Raw genomic sequence first — 17,112 nt, forward strand, 5'->3', positions numbered from 1 at the left:
TTCCATAAAAATTAAAGGCAAAAGTAATATCAGGTTTATGTCCAAAAGCATCAAAAAACCACAAAAACAAAAATAAAGACTACATATTTTTCAATTATCCATAAAACATAAATGAACATTGATAATTAGGCCAAAGAAAAAATATCAATTTCAAAAGATAGAAATATTTTATTTTCTGATTACAATGCAATAAAGCTAGAAATTAATGACCAAATCAGAAAAAAAATTCCTTTATTTTGAAGATTTAAAAATTGTCTTAAAAAATTTTTTTAATGTTTATTAAATTTTGAGAGACAGAGCATGAGTGGGAAGAGAGAGAGGAAGAATCCGAAGCAGGCTCCAGGCTTTGAGCTGTTAGCAGACAGCCTGACACAGGGCTCAAACCCACAAACCACGAGATCATGACCTGAGCCAGGGTCAGATGCTTAATTGACTAAGCCACCCAGGCACCCTGATTTAAAGACTATCCTAAATGATGGTTTGAGTCAAAGGGGAAATACCAACAGAAGTTGGATCTTAAGAGGGAGAATGAAGGCCTAAGGGCAATTGCTAGCCTCTGGAATATCATTTTGTTTCCAGTTTATTTACTTTGAAAGACAGAGCAGGAGCAGCAGAGGCAGAGAGAGAGGGAGAGAGAGAGAGAATCCCAAGCAGGTTCTGCACTGTCAGCACAGAGCCTGATGCAGGGCTCAAACTCACGAACCATGAGATCATGACCTGAGCCGAAACCAGGAATTGGACACAACCTACTGAGCCACCCAGGTGCCCCCTGTATGATATCATTGTATGAATTAGAAAAGGTGCTCCTTCTGGGTGTTGTATGGAAACCAATTTGACAATAAATTTCATATATTGAAAAAAAAAAAAAAAAAGGAAAAGGTGCTCCTTCTTCAAGTAGAAAAGAAAGACCAACACTGCTGCATCTGTGGATGGTCATGAGGCAGTGTCTCAGAGCCCAACCGACTAGAGATGTGCATGAGGCTCGGGGAAATTAAAGTCAGAGTGAGTTGGTAGCTATGAAAGAAAAAAACATAAATTTCTTTCCCCTAATAAAATAAAACCCACCTACAAGAGCATGAATTTTCCCTTAAGACTGGATGCAAACTTCTAGTTAGTGAAGTGCTTGCTAGAAAGATTTTGAAGGTGAAGAGAAAGTCTCACATAAGGAATGTTTCTTTTGAATTTAATATTCTCAAGGTTCTGATTCCTAAGAACAAAAAGACAAGAATGCACCAGATTTAATCCATTTCAGTTACTTTTCTATAGCCCACTACAGGATCTAGTTGTTTCAGATGCTTTAGATAAATTATGCTATTTTTAGCAAGTTCTTGTGAAAAGTAATGATCAAAGTTTTATATCACCTGTAAATGAATCAGGAACAAGTGTATAAGTCTGTCTTAAAGGATGCCTATTTTTGAAGCTAAGAAAAGTCCCAGTTTGTAATTATGTTAAGGAACCATTCAGATATTCTCTTTTTACTGCAGTGGATGTTTTTCTTTTCTTTCCTTTTTTTTTTTTTTTTTTGAGGGAGAGGGAGCATGCCAGTGAGCAAAGGGCAGAGGAAGAGAGAGACGGGGGAGGTGGGGGGATGGGGAGCAGGGCTCATTTGATGCAGGGCTTGTGTTTACCTGAAGCAGGGCTCTTGCTCACCTGATGCAGGGCTTGTGCTCACCGCAAGCAGGGCTCAAGCTCACCTGAAGGGGGGGGCTCAAGTTCACTCATCGTGAGACCAGAACTCCCAAAAACATGAGATCATGGCCTGAGCCGATGTCAGATGCTTAACAACTGAGTCAGCCGGGTACCCCTGGAATATTTTTGAATGCAGCAATTCCATTTCTCGATTTCTCTAAACTCACGAAGACATGCAGCACTTTTTGGGTTCTATTTTGTACGGACAGCTTTGTTTTATGGTAGTATCTCTCCTAGGAGCAATAAGGTTCCAAGGTGCTATGAAAGTCCATGGAGAAGTTTTCACACCATGCACTTAGATGGTAAAAAAAAAAAAAAACAAAACAAAAAACAAAACAACAACAACAACAACAAAAAACAAACAAACAAACAAAAAACCATGCTGCAGTTGAGTTTGGGTTATAGGTAGTAGAGATGAGGTTGGGAGGTTATAGAATACAGTTAGAATGAGTTGAATAAAAACCTAGAAAAGTAGGGAATTTTGGAAAGGACTGGCATAAAGATCTTTCTGGGATGAGGAGTAGGTGTAACTCAAGATAGATTTTGATTCATGAGTCATTGGGTATGGGGGTTAAGAAGTTTCTATTGTGACAAAAAGAAACAGAAGCTGGAGATAGGCCACAATAGTGCAGTGACAGAATAAAGACCTGGTTGCTAGGGTCAGGGAATGAACACTAGAAGCCTGGAGAAGGGGAGATGGACCCTAGCTCCTGGTCCCCTTACTCACCCTCCCTCTCCCCTAGGTCATCTGAGATGTCACCTTCCACTTAAACATCATCTCCCTGGTTTGAGACCTTAGCTCTGGTCTCTGGACTTCTGATTGGTTTTGTATTCCCTACCCATTTGCACAGAGGACCACCACCTTCCCTTCCTGGAATTTCTAAGGTTTTCTGCTTGCCACGTGCTGTAATCACCAGCCCTACTAACTCAGCTGAGATGGAAGTGTCCGCCCTCTCCAAAACTCTTAAACCTACTCCTGATCTCAATCAAGAGTCCTTGGATCCTCGGATTATCATTGCCTTACTCGAAATTGGATCCCTTCCCCCTGTCTCCTGGGGTTCTCTCCCTTCCCTAAATAGTAGTGGTCATCAAGTAACTGAACAACAGACTGCACCAAAGTTTGAAAATCTCTTAAAAGAAATTAAAGACATCATTAAAAGTGTCACAAGTTGTGGAGAGAAGATCACAGAAACAAAAGATTCTTTTGAGGAAACCAGTATTTCTGAGGATGTGTCAGAACTTAAAGAAAAAATCAGAGAACTTGACAAGATAAATAAAGTGTTATTGAAAAACTTGCTTGGTAGTTCAGACCTAGAGAAAGAACAGAATGTAAAGAAACAGGAGATGATATTGGAAAACCAGAATTCCAAGGACATGGTACAAACTTTTGGAAAGGATTTGGTAAGTCATTCAGAAGAAAACAGACCCCTTAATGAAACTCAATTAAGCAAGGAAAAAGCAAATTACAGACACCATCATATTCAAGAAGAAAACATCAAACTTAGGAGCAACATGGAGCAGTTACTACAGGAAGCTGAACACTGGAATGTGCAACATACTGAGCTTAGTGAACTAATAAGATCATATCAGAAATCTCAGAAAGACATACAAGAAACTCTTGAAAATAATGGAGTGCATTTCCAAACTCAACCAAATAACGAGGTGTCAGCTAAGCATGAACTGGAGGAACAAGTGAAGAAACTGGAACATGACACATACTCATTGCATTTGATTGCAGCTTTGCTGGAAAATGAATGTCAAATCTTACAGCAGAGAATAGAGTTTCTCAAGGAACTCCATCATCAGAAAGAGGGAACTTGGCGAGAAAGTCCAATTCAGATAAATTGTGAACAAGACAAGAAAAAACAGAAACTATCAGAAACAGAGTATAAGGAAAAAATGCAAGGAAGAGATGGTACATCTCAGAAAAAACACAAAGTCTACAAAAGCCTGGATGCTTGTAGTAAGAAAGCACTTAATAACCTCTTCAATACCCATATTGCAAGAAGAGATCTTGTGGGAAAAAAGAGGCCATCCAGCAGCCTAACTTAGAAAATACAAAATTAGAAGAAAAGACAGTTCTTCAAAAACTGTAATACATCAACTCCAGGCATAACCAATCAGCACACCTAGGATAGATCTGTTGGTTCAACCAAGAGCAAGCTGTAGAACAAGAGGATTAACACGTTATTCATTACCTTAGTACTTACATGAGTTTGGTCTTTCGTGACCTTTATTGTCAACAACAAGTTCATAACCTGTCATACAATTTGCTTGTTTTGTTGTAGTTATTAGAGATTCTATGACCCGTTAACCAAGAAGGAGAAGTTATCAATCTAATCTAAATAAAAACAAGAATGAGCAATGAAAAGTTTTTATTTTCTTTAATCATTTACTGGGTAAGGGGAGTTTTCTTGGGAGAAAGTATATAACACTTTAATTGCGAACCTTTAAAGCTCACTTTTTAAAGGCATGTTTCCTTTTCTTATTATCTGTTGAAGTGTGGGAAGTAGTGAAGTAAAGAAGCAAAAAAAAAAAAAAAAAAATGCTGATAAACCACCCCAGAACAGTTTCTCTCTTCTCGTAAATCTCCACATTCCCTAGCACTATTTTTTCTAATATTCCTCCCTTGATCCTCCACCAGTGAACAGTGGGCATACCAAGCAGCAGAGGCCTTAGGTGAAGGATACTTCAGTTGGTTTAGAAGAATAGATACATATCTGGATTTTGTTCTGTGCTGGCAAAATGCTTTCCACTCCTCCAGGTGGGGGCAGTAGAGTTACCCAGGGGAAAAAGCTGTATCTTCTATTAAGGGAGCTGGACTTCTGATTCCAGGAAAAATAGAGCACATGCATTTCTTCCTCTTCTATTAAGTATGCTAAAAACCCTGGACGTTATGTATAAAATGAACATATGAAGATTCTGAAATGGAAAGAATGAGATGGACTATCCAGAGACCCTGAGACTTAAGGAACAGCATGATATTGAATTTCCCGGGTTTTCTTTCTATCTCGTATATCCTGGAAAGAATGTTGGAGGAGCCACAACCCAGAAATGCCAATGTACTTACACACAAAAAAAATGTTCCCTTTGCCTGCTCTCCCTTGGCAAAGGATGAGGAGAGAGACAGTCTTGGACAGGAAAAGGAGGGGAAGGGGACTCTAGCCAAATTGCATGGAAAATGCCATGTCTCCACCCTCACCCCACCAGTAAATACTGGGTGGCAAACCTAGACTTTCACCTTTGCCTGGTGGTAATGGGGCACTCCTCCCCTTTTCTTCTGGGATGGTACAGAAGAAGCAGAGTGGGGACTCTGAAGTCCTACCTCCACTTCATGGTAACAACGTGGTCCTCCCCCACCCCCTCCTCCAGTGGATTAGAATGTCATGGAGGCCTTATGCTGCTTTTTTACGCAATTTCCCTGCTGGCACAGCATCAGAAGAGGCCTGCTAAAACAGAAGGTTTAATAAGATCCAGGGTGTCATAATAAAATGCTAGAATGTCCTGAATACATAGAAAAATCATTAATTATACCAAGAACCAGTAAAATCTCAATTTGAATGAAAAAAGACAACAGATGCCAACATTGGGATGACATAGATGTTGGAATTATCAGATAAGGATCTTAAAGCAGTCATTATAAAAATGTATCACATTTGAACACATTTGAAACGAAAAAATGAAAAAATAGAAAGTCTCAACAAATAGAAAATATAAAGAAGAAACAAATGGAAATAGTTGTAAAATAAACTCACTGGATGGGCTTAATAGTAGAAGTTGATGTCAGAGGAAAAATTCCATGAAACTGAGGATAAAATACCCATTGTGAACAATGGAGAAAACAGGCTGAAAAGAAGAGTTTCAAGAACCTGTGGAACAGTAACAGAAGATCTGACATTGGTGCCATCAGAGACACCTCCCAAAAGGGGCAGAATGTGACATGAAAAAGTATTCAATGAATATACGGCTAAAAATCCTCCAAACTTAGTAAAAGGCATCAAGCCACAGATTCAAGAAACTGAGTGAACTCCAAATAGTATAAACTCAAAGAAGTTTGAGGCACTCAAATTTCCGAAACCTAAAAACAAAGTAAAAATCTCTCTCTTTTTTTTTTTTTTGTAATTTTTAAATGTTTATTTTTGAGAGAGAGAGAGAGCTGAGTAGGGAAGGGGGCAGAGAGAGAAGGAGACAGGGAATCTGCTGACAGTGCAGAGCCCACTCGGGGCTCGAACTCATGAATCCATGTGATCATAACCTGAGCTGAAGTTGGCCACTCAACCAACTGAGCCACCCAAGCACCCCAAGACAAAGTAAAAATCTTAAATGCAATTAGAAAAGATTCATTAAACTTAGGGGACAATGATCCAAATGACAGTGAATTTCTCATCAGAAACCGTGGAGGCCAGAAGGAAATGAACATATTTCAAGAACTGAAAGAAATGTGACCCAAGAATTATTTACCCAGTGAAAATATCCTTCAGAAATGAAGATGGAATCAATACATTCTCAGAGGGTAACTGAAAGAATTTGTCACAAGGTCACATCTGTCTGAAAACAATTAGAAAATGAGATTTTTAACTGGGCGACCATGTTGCCCAGGCAGAAGGAAGAATTAATTTTGGAACCATGTGAAGTATTGAGAAAATATTTTTGTATTTCTACACAGGGATTTCTGGGAAAGTTTTGTGGAACCTTGAGATCTTGGACTAAAAGCCAGCTCTAGAAGATAATTCAGAAGACATGGATAATTAGAACTAAAAAGATGTAAGTTCGGGAAATGTGTGTTTTCTTTACAAGTTGGGATGAAGCGTGGGACTCCAGAGATATCTCTTGAGTTATAAAGCTGGAGACACTGGGCTTCTCTGGCCCCTGGAGAGGTTTATTTACATTATGAAAGGGTTAGAGAGAGTACAAGGATTCTTTACATCTTGTCTTCAAGGAGCAAAGTGTTTTTCCCCCTCTTCTAGAAGGGTAGGAAGACAGTTGCCTTCTTTCTTACATAAATGCCTAGATTCACTTTCTCCCTTACAGTACAGACCCTATTGCCTGTAGGGTGACATCTGGTTTTCATTGTATCTCTCCAGGGATAAGAATTAAAGCAGGGAACCAGCACAATTATTATAATGTAAGTAATAATAATCTGTCTCTCATCCAAAAATGTCATGTGTATATTCAGGATTTTATAAAAATGAATGTGAAAAGCCCACAAAGACAATCACAATCTCCACCATAAATTCTATTATGAATGAAGCATAAGGAATAAGAATTTTTCATAAGTTGCAAGTACCGAATATACAATTTGGAATATTGCTTCCTACTCACAAATTTACAATCAAACAGTAGTTACTAAAAAACTCATATTTCCTTACATTTGACTTTCCTTCAAATGGAAACTATCATCTATACTATTCTGTTTTCCAACCATCTTGATTAATAAAATATGCAGTTCATTTCCATACTTTACCAGATATATGGTTCATATTGCCAAAAAAGAAATTATTGCCGAAATAAATTATAGCTTTTTAATTAAGCTTCTAATACAGCAAGTAATATCTGCTATTTCAGACCTTCTAGATTTGGCATTAAATTTAACATTTTATATGTGTAAATGCAATTATTTTCCTACCACAATGTTGTATTTATTTTTTTGGTCCAAATCCAAAACATGCAAGTGAGAATTTCTAAAAGCAAGGCATTTTTATAGGCGTTTCATGTGGGTTCCAGTGGTAATGATCTATCTTATTCTTTCAATCAATGTCAGATTTATTTGGAGACATCTCATGGCATTTTATATGTGGAAAGAACTTTAGGGCATCACTTGTTGGCAGGGAAAAGCCAACGTGTGAAATCAGTTAAAATCTTGGACAAGAATCGGTACTGACCTAGTCCAGAGTTGTTTCACACTGTATTTTCTCATACCTGAGAATCAAATGGCAATAAATATCAAGCTACAGAACTTTAAAATTTTCTTTCTTTTTCTTTTTCTTTTTTTTTTTTTTTTTTTTTTTTGGAGTCAGAAAGCATGAGTGAGGGAGGAGGGGCAGAGGGAGAGAGAAAATCTTAAGCAGGCTCCATGCTCAGTGCAGAGCCAGATGTTGGGCTTCATCCCACTACCCTGGGATCATGACCTGAGCTGAAATCAAGAGTTCGACAGTCAACCAACTGAGCCACCCCGGTCCCTGTAAAAGTGTTTCTATTGCCCTAAATTCTCTCTGAAATTTGGTATTGTCAGACTTTTTTTGTCTTTTTAAAAAAATCTTAAAATTTTTTTTTAATGTTTATTCATTTTTGAGAGAGAGAGAGAGAGAGAGAGAGAGAGACAGACAGACAGACAGACATAGCATGACCAGGGGAGGGGCAGAGAGAAAGGGAGACACAAATACCAAGCAGGATCCAGGCTCTGAGCTGTCAGCACAGAACGTGATACGGGGCTTGAACTCTCAAACTTTGAGATCATGACCTGAGCCCGAGTCAGATGCTTAACTGACTGAGCCATCTAGGTGCCCCCAGAATCTTTTTTATTGCTCCTGGCTGGCTCAGTCCATAGAATAGGCAACTCTTCTTGATCTTGAGGTTCAAGCCCCATGTTGCATGTAGAGCCTAGTTAAAAAAAAGAGTCATTTTACTTTTTATTAATATTATTAGGGGGTCACACTTTTTGGGAGGGGTCAGACTTTTAAAAAAATATTTATTTATTTTTGGGAGAATGCAAGTGGGGGAGGGGCAGAGAGATGGGGACAGAGGATTGAAGTGGGCCCTGTGCTAACAGCCTGACAGCAGTGAGCCTGATGTGGGGCTTGAACTCAAGAACCTTGAGATCATGCCCTGAGCCAAAGTTGGATGCTCAACCGACTGAATCACCCAGATGCCCAAGGTGGGGGTCAGACTTTTTAATTTGGTGGTTGTGTAATAGTACCTCATGGTAGCTTTAAATTGTATTTCCTTGATTATGGAGTTTAGTCAAATTTTTATATTTTTGGGCCATTTTAGGTTTTTTGGAGAGAGAAAGAGCATGTGTATGCACGCACACACACACAAATGCGGGAGTGGCAGAGAGAGAGAATCCCAAGCAGGCTTCTCACTGTCACACAGAACCTGACTTGGGCCTTGACCTCACGAACTATGAGACCCTGGCCTGAGCTGAAATCCAGAGCTGCATCCTTAACCGACTGGGCCATGCAGGTGCCTCCCAAGTATTAATTATAGGAGTTCTTTATATATTTTGAACACCAGTCCTGTGATAGTTATGAGTTGCTAATATTGTCTCCCATTCTATGGTTTGTCTTTTTTTTTTTTTTTTTTTTTTTGTTCTTTATAGTATCCTTTAGTATACAGAAGTTTAGTTTCAGTGTAGGCTAATTTATTAAACTTTTCCCTTTTAATTATAGTTTGTTTAAGAAACCTTTACCTAGATCACGAATAAAAGTCTTCAAAAGTCCTTTTCATATTTTGTCTTTCATACTTATTTTTTTAATCTTTCTGGAATGGATCCAGAGAGATTTATCAAGATATTTATGTTAGTTTTCCAAGGGTTCTGCAATTATGGATGTTTTCATGTCCTTTTATTATTTTTTTTTTTACTATTTTTTTAAAAGTTTATTTATTATTGAGAGACAGAGAGACACAGAGCAGGAGAGGGGCCAAGAGATGGAGAGACACAGAATCTGAAGCAGGCTCCAGGCTCTGAGCTGCCAGCACAAAGCCCAACACAGGGCTCAAATTCACGAACCACGAGATCATGACCTGAGCCAAAGTCGGACGCTTAACCGACTGAGCCACCCAGGTGCCCCTTCATGTCCTTTTAGCATGTCTGTGCTTTCTGAGCACTTTTTAACCTTTCTTTTCTTTTTTTATTTCTTTTTTTTTTTAAGTGCCCTAGAGTGGCTTCTACTTAATCCATCCCAGCTCACTTTTTTTTTTAAATGTTTATTTATTTATTTTTGAGAGAGAGAGAGAGAGAGAGAGAGAGAGAGCGACAGAGCACAAGCAGAGGAGGGGCAGAGGGAAACACAGAATCTGAAGCAGGCTCCGGGCTCTGAACTGTCAGCACAGAGCCTGACGTGGGGCTAAAATTCCACCAACCATGAAATCATGACCTGAGCTGAGTCGGACCCTTAACCGACTGAGCCACTCAGGTGCCCCTTAACCTTTCTAATAAGAAAAAATATGAGAAGCTTTATATTAAAAAAAAAATAAGGATGGTATAATGGGAGAAGAATTACACAAAGAAGGAGGTGATTCTGTGTCCTAACTTGTCTGAATCCTAATTATTTCTTTTGCAAGATGAAGATAGTAACTTTCTTTTGGACCAATGACTAATGGTCAATGATGCCCTGTCTCTCTCTCAGCTAAGGTCTTATTGTTCTCTGGGGTATAAAAACAGATATGATGAAAGAATTAGAAACTAATTAGAAGCAAGCATGGCCAAAAAGGAAAGAAACAATAGGCACACAAGATGTCCAGAATTTGAGGTCATCGACAATTTTTTTTTATTGTATTTTAAGTCCAGTTAGTTAACATACAGTGTTATATTAGTTTCAGACATACAATATAGTGATTCAAAGAGGTCATTGATATTTTCCAAGGTAAAAGAAAGATATTACACAAAGGAGAAAGTAACCAGATCAAAGTGAAGTAAAAAAGTGGATTTATCGTCATCATCATCACATTGGCATTTTTATTATTATTTTCATATTTTTCCACAAACCTGATTGAGGTAGAAAATTATTATTGTTATTATTATTATCCATTATTATAAGTAGGCTCCACGCCCAACATTGAGCTTGAACCCACCACCCTGAGATCAAGCATACTCTATATGCTGAGCCAGACAGGCGCCCCTACAAAATTATTTTTAAAATATTTCTTACCATAAATAAAGGCCTCAGGCAAAGATTCATCATCAGAGTGTCACAGTCAGTTGAGACTTTGGTTTTATTTTATTTTTTCTAACAATTACATCGTTTTCCAGAGGAAACTGCCAACTACTAATCCATATTTAATTAAATCTTCTCTCACAGGGAGGTATACATCATTTTAGTTGGCACTGGTGTGTTATAAAGCTTCATTTTATGAGGAACTTAATGCTGTGGTTTGCGTTCTGTTTTGATTGTAAGATTTTTTTTTTCTTTTTTAAGTAAGCTCTACACTCAACATGGGGCTTGAACTCACAACCTCAAGATCAAGAGCCACATGCTCTACCAACTGAGCCAGCCAGGTGCCATTTAAACATTATTATTTTAGGGGTGCCTGGGTGTCTCAGTCAGTTAAGCATCCGACTCTTGGTTTCGGCTTGGGTCATGATCTCACAGTTTGTGAGTTCGAGACCCACATTGGGCTGATCGTGTGGAGCCTGCTTGGAATTCTCTCCTTCCCTCTTTCTCTGACCCCCTACCCCCACCCCTGCTTGTTCTTTCTGTCTCTCTCTCAAAAATAAACTTAAGAAAAAAAAGATGATTTTTTTTTTTAGTTTTAAGAGAAAAGTATTGTTTAGTTGTCCTTAGACTTTTCCAGGGAAATATTTCCTTCGTTTGTATCTTTACTCTTTATCTTTATTTATTTATTTTTTTAATGTTTATTTTTGAGAGAGAGAGAGAGAGAGAGAAAGAGAGAGAGAGAAAGAGAGAGACAGTGTGAGCAGGGGGAGGGGAAGAGAGAGAGGGAGACACAGAATCTGAAGCAGGCTTCAGGCTCTGCTCTGTCAGCACAGAGCTCGACAGAGGGCTTGAACTGACAAACTGGGAGATCATGACCTGAGCTAAAGTCGGGCTTAACTGACTGAGCCATCCAGGCACCCCAAAGTCAGTATTTTTATTATTATTATTTATTATTATTATTTTTTAATTTACATCTAAGTTAGTTAGCGTATAGTGCAACAGAGACTTCAGGGGTAGATTCCTTATCCATTTAGCCCATCCCCCTCCCACAATCCCTCCAGTAACCTTCTGTTCTCCATATTTAAGAGTCTTTTATGTTTTGTCCCCTGGCCTGTTTTTATATTATTTTGCTTCCTTTCCCTTGTGTTCATCTGTTCTGTGTCTTAAAGTCCTCATAGGAGTGAAATTGTATGATATTTGTCTTTCTCCGACTGCTAAGTCAGTTTTTTTACAGGGATAATCCTCCAAGGAAGAAAAGAGAATGGCACCTTTCAGTAGTCACTGTATTCCCAATGTGTTGATATCACTTACAGTCATATTTATAGACTTTCCAGTAGTATTTTCTGAACATCAGCTTTATTGACGAAAATTATTTTATTTTTTTAATTAAAAAAATTTTTTTTTATTTTAGAGAAAGAAAGAGAGAGAGAGAGAGAGAGAGAGAGAGAGAGAGAGAGAGAGAGAAAGCAGGGGCGAGGGGCAGAGGAAGTTTGAGAGAGAATCAGGGCTCAATCCCACAACCTGAGCTGAAATCTAGAGTGAGATGCTCAATTGACTGAACCACCCAGGTGCCCCAAAACTTATTTTTAAAAAGTGTATATTAGCACCTATTATTAGCACCTCTGACAGGCATATACTCAAATGTGCCCATAATCTTCTTTTTAATTAGGGTGCGTTTTCTGTTTACCTAGTACAATTGTTATTTATTAAAAGCAACGAATAGACAATATAATTTTCTTAGCTGACCTTCAGTGATTAGTTTTATTTTGGGCCTTGAAGTCTTCTGAGTTCATGTATTTATTACCAACATAGAAGTTTTACCTTATTATAAGGCTTTTTAAAATATGCCTTTATTTTGTTAAGCTGGGTTTGGCTCTTCCTTAGAGGTTTCCACTGAGAAGCTGTGTCTTGGAAGATAGAAACTTAGTGGAAAAACATTCAGTTTTCCTCCATCGACAAAGAGTTTAGCTGTAGATTTTTGTAGATATTCTTTGTCAAGTAGGGAAATTTCCCTCTATTCCCAGGTTTCTGAGACTTCTTATCAGTAATAAGTGTTAAATTTTGTCAAATGCTTTATGTATCAATTGATACGATCATGTGATCTTTTAAAAATTAGCCTAATTGCTCTTTCTCTCTCTTAAAAAAGGAGGGGAGGTGACTGGGTGCCTCGGTTGAACATCCAACTCTTGGTTTCTGCTCAGGTCATCATCCCAGTGCCATGGGATTGAGCCATGTGTAGGGCTTCATGCTGAGCGTGGTGGCTGCTTAAGATTCTCTCTCCCTCTGCCCCTCTTTCCCACTCTGCCCTCTCTCTCTAAAATAAATAAACAAAATAAGTCCACTAATATGGAAGACTATGTATTAATTTTTTAATATTAAACATATATTGCATCCCTGAAATAAACTCACTTGGTCATGGTATTATTATTATTTTTATATTGCTGAATTATATTTGCTAATATTTAAAAAAATTTTTTTAATGTTTATTTGTTTTTGAGAGAGAGACAGAGCAGGAGCAGGGAAGGGGCAAAGAGAAAGGGAAATGCAGAATACAAAGCAGGCTCCAGGCTCTGAGCCGTCAGCACAGAGCCGGATGAGGGGCTTGAACCCAGAAGCAGTGAGATCATGACCTGAGCCTAACTCAGACGTTTAACTGATTGAACCACCCATGTGCACCTATGTTTGCTAATATTTTGATAAGAATTTTTGTGTCTATATTCACAAAGGATATTGGTCTATAGTTTTCCTTTTTGTACTTTTTTTTTTTTTAAGTAAGCTCTTTGCCCAGTGTGGGGCTTGAACTCATGACCCTTAGATCAAGAGTCCCGTGCTCCACGGAATGACCCAGCCAGATGCTCCTTTTCTGCACTGTCTTTGTTTCATTTCAGTATTACTGAAATATCTTTCTTTAATTACTGGCTTTGTAAAATGATTTGTGAAGTGTTCTTTTCTCTTTTAATTTTTGAGATTATGTATAATTGATGTTAATTCTACTTTAAACATTTGGCAGAATTCTTCAGTGAAATTATTTGGGCCTGGAATTTTTCAGAGGCAGATTTTCAACTATGAATCAATTTCCTTAATAGTTATAAAGGTATTCAAATGATCTATTTCATATTGGGTGAGTTGTGGTAGTTCATATTTTTTTTGAAGAAGTGATCCATTTCATCTAAATTGCCAAATTTATATGTGTGGAGTTGTCAAAGAACCAGTTTTTTGTTTCATTGATTGTTTTTCTCTTCAATTTTATTGGCTTCAGCTTTCCATTATTTCCTTCCTTGTGCTGGCTTTGGCTTTATTCTTGCTCTTGTTTTTCTAGTTTTTGAGATGGGAGTTTATTGATTTGAGTCTTTTGAAAATTCCTCGTAGTACCAAAATCATAACTGAAATGTATGATTGTCATACAGCAGTTGGTAAACTTTTCTCTTTGTTAAGTTTTGAAGGATATTATTTTTCAAAATGATTTTCTAATATTTGAGGGAATTTAGGAAAAATTAAATTATAATTGTATTATATTCCATATTCCACTTGAGATTATTATCCTGTCATCTAATTTCATCAGCATGGTTCAATACAAATATCTGTATGGAAGGATCTTGTGAGTACAAGAATATAACAAAAATAAGCCTTATATGAAAGGTACAAGTCTTGTACTGCACTGAGGATAAAGCTGGGGAAACTTTTTAAGGTTTCATAATCTGGAAAACCACACAAAATAGGTATTTTGAGAAAAATAGAGATAGAGTCAAAATTCACATGATAAAAAAGAAGGGAATGAGAATTGTAAATTAGAGGATTTTAAACAAAACCCATTTGTATATGGTACTTTGCTAGATAATTTAAGGCCTACTTTTTATTTTATAGGTAATACTTCTATATCTATGCAAAATTCAAGAAGATTCAAGAAGAATGTATGGCATAATACTCTTCCTACTCCACCATTACACTAAACCCTGAAGTTAGAACGATGAATAAACCATAGTCCCTAATTTCATAATCTCATAGCCCTATAAGTTCTATCCTCAGCCCTCAGGTTTACCCTTCCAGACAAAAATCTCAGGGACCTTGTCAATTAGCTCTTGTATCTTCATCCTCTTTTTTTTTTTTTTTTTTTTTTTTGCTGTTAGTTCCTATCCTTCCATCCATAAGCAAATTCCATAGCCTCTAATCTTAAAGCAAAACAGAATTACAGCTCCTCTGTCCTATCTCCCATTTTTGCTGGAGTCTAGAGAAAGCAATTAATATTCAGAATTTGAATTCCTCAGCTTTTTAATTTCTTTATAAACTAATATATACAAAGGCTTTAAAAAATGATTGCATAAATTTGAATGCTTACTCTGTGCCTAGTGCTATTCTTAGCGCTTTACATGTATTATCTCAGTTTATCCTGACAACAATCTGTAAGGCAGACATTATTGTCTCCATTTTATAGATAAAGAAACCAATGTAGAAATGAGTTTATGAGGAAAATTAATAGTTCTTCCTCACACTCCGTTTTGTTTTTTTTTTTTTAATTGACTTTCCCATGTGAAAAATGAAGATTTAACTTCATTATATTCCCCTTGAAGAAACTTACATTGCTAGGGCACTTGGGTGGCTCAGCCTGTTGAGAGTCCAACTTAAGTTCAGGTCATGATCTTATTGTTCATAAGTTCAGGCCCTGCATCAGGCGCCCTGATGTCGGCAAGGAGCCTGCTTGGGATCCTGTGTTTCTCTCTGTGCCCCTTCTCATTTCTCTTTCTACCCCTCCTCCCATTCCCTGCCCTCTGCCTCTCTCTGCCCTTCCTTCTTCTCTCTGCTCCTCCCCATCTCTCTGCTCTTCCTGCACAGGCATGCACACCCCCCCACACACACACATACTCTCTCAAAAATAAATAAAACATAAGAAAAAAAGAAGTTATATTGCTGTTCTCAGTTCTTTTTCTGATCAACCCCTATAGCTGTAAGCATCACACATCTCTCTTTTGTTCCATTAGTTGTAAACAATAGTTCTTTGTGAGATGAGAACATCAGTTCACCCCACCTTACATGAAATCCTCATCTACTATTTTCCAGTGTCATCTCTCTTCCTTACACTGGAATTCTTGTGGGTGTGACCTTCTTATACTTGAATCCATTGGCATTTTGCAATCATTTTCTTATTTCATCTCTATGTGGTGGTTTGACACTTTTGACCCTGCTCCTTAAGCACTGGCTGTTCTTAATTCTCAGCTCTTCTTAGGTGATCTCATTGGTACATGTCTGCAGTAACCCACACACCCTCAATGTACTTCCCCCCCTAAAAACTGACTAAAGAATAGACAGATAGGACTGACAAATAGGGATGGATATGAAATCCCATATCTCATGGGCTGTCTATTCAGTGTGACTTGGTGAGAGAGTTAATGTGTGCAGCTGGAAGAGTGAGCAGAAGTAAAAAGGAGGAGTTGAAGATAAGACCTAAGGCTCCAACTTCATCACTCAGTTCCATTCACTGTGACAGGAAATGAAACAGGTGACATGATTTAGAAAGAAATACAGTAAGTCAACTTTTGGATATGGAATTTTTATTTCTTTATTGCTTCCCACAATGCATAAACTACTGAAGACATATATTTGAAAACAAAATAATTTCATAAATGTGGAATAAATGGCTGGCTCAGCAGGTAGAGCATGTGGCTCTTCATCTCAGGGTTGTGAGTTCAAGCCCCATGTTGGGCGTGGGGCCTACTTAAAAAAAAATTTCCTAAAGAAAAAGAAACCTATTGCTTCTTCTGTGTGTCCACCCTTATAAGAGAAATATGTAGGCATATTAGTCAACAAATGTTTATTAAGTGTCTATTTTATACCAGGCCTTAGGTAAGGTATATGTTAAAACAATAGAGAAAGGTATCTTTTGGGAGACAATTCCATATGGACTTTTGTAGTCTTATGGCAACTTTTTGTGAATCACCTTTTCAAGGATATTTGTGACAAACAGCCTTAGAAGACTAAGGGCAGAGAGCAGATGTATTTGCTGTCCAGGATAATAAAGAATAGGGTAGATTTGCTATCAGCAACTCTTAAAGATTGGGATTTCCTAAATTCAGAGCTCCTCAACAGGGACACAAACCCACTGCATGCATAGCATCTATTGGGGCCCTTCTCTTTGTCACTCCCATGGGATCTTGGGGGACAAGAAAACAAATGCAAACCTGGAGCTCATATTGCCTATGCTATGAGTATTAAGCCCTTTTTTTCCTCTCCTAGGAGTCTCATATCTTCTGTCAGCACCTGTAAAATTGGCCGGTTAACTAGTTATCTTAGAAGTAGGGTAAAACCTCAGAACATTTATAGTTCTTGATAATGGCCAGCAGACAGTTGGATACATGATCTTGAGTTCCACAGGAGAGTTTGGGCTAAAGATTGCTTTGGGTGTCATCGGCACATAAGTGGTCATTAAACCATGGTAACAGATGCGATCATCTAGGCTCATGTTATCTGGAAAGGAGGACTTCATTCAGAGTTTGGAGGAACTCCAACATTCGAAAATCTTCTAAAAGAGCGGGAGTTCAAGGGAGACTTGAAG

General features: G+C 37.9%; 1 protein-coding gene across 1 annotated transcript; it reads left to right on the forward strand.

Moving 5' to 3' along the window:
* Positions 1 to 2,285: 2,285 nt before the first annotated feature.
* SPZ1 (spermatogenic leucine zipper 1) lies at positions 2,286 to 4,236 on the forward strand. Its single transcript, XM_003981119.5, has one exon. The coding sequence runs from the start codon at positions 2,626 to 2,628 to the stop codon at positions 3,739 to 3,741; it is 1,116 nt and encodes a 371-aa protein (XP_003981168.2). The 5' UTR covers positions 2,286 to 2,625; the 3' UTR covers positions 3,742 to 4,236.
* The last annotated feature ends 12,876 nt before the right edge of the window (positions 4,237 to 17,112 follow it).

Source organism: Felis catus, chromosome A1 (assembly GCF_018350175.1).
Source record: "Felis catus isolate Fca126 chromosome A1, F.catus_Fca126_mat1.0, whole genome shotgun sequence".
Lineage (NCBI taxonomy): Eukaryota > Metazoa > Chordata > Mammalia > Carnivora > Felidae > Felis > Felis catus.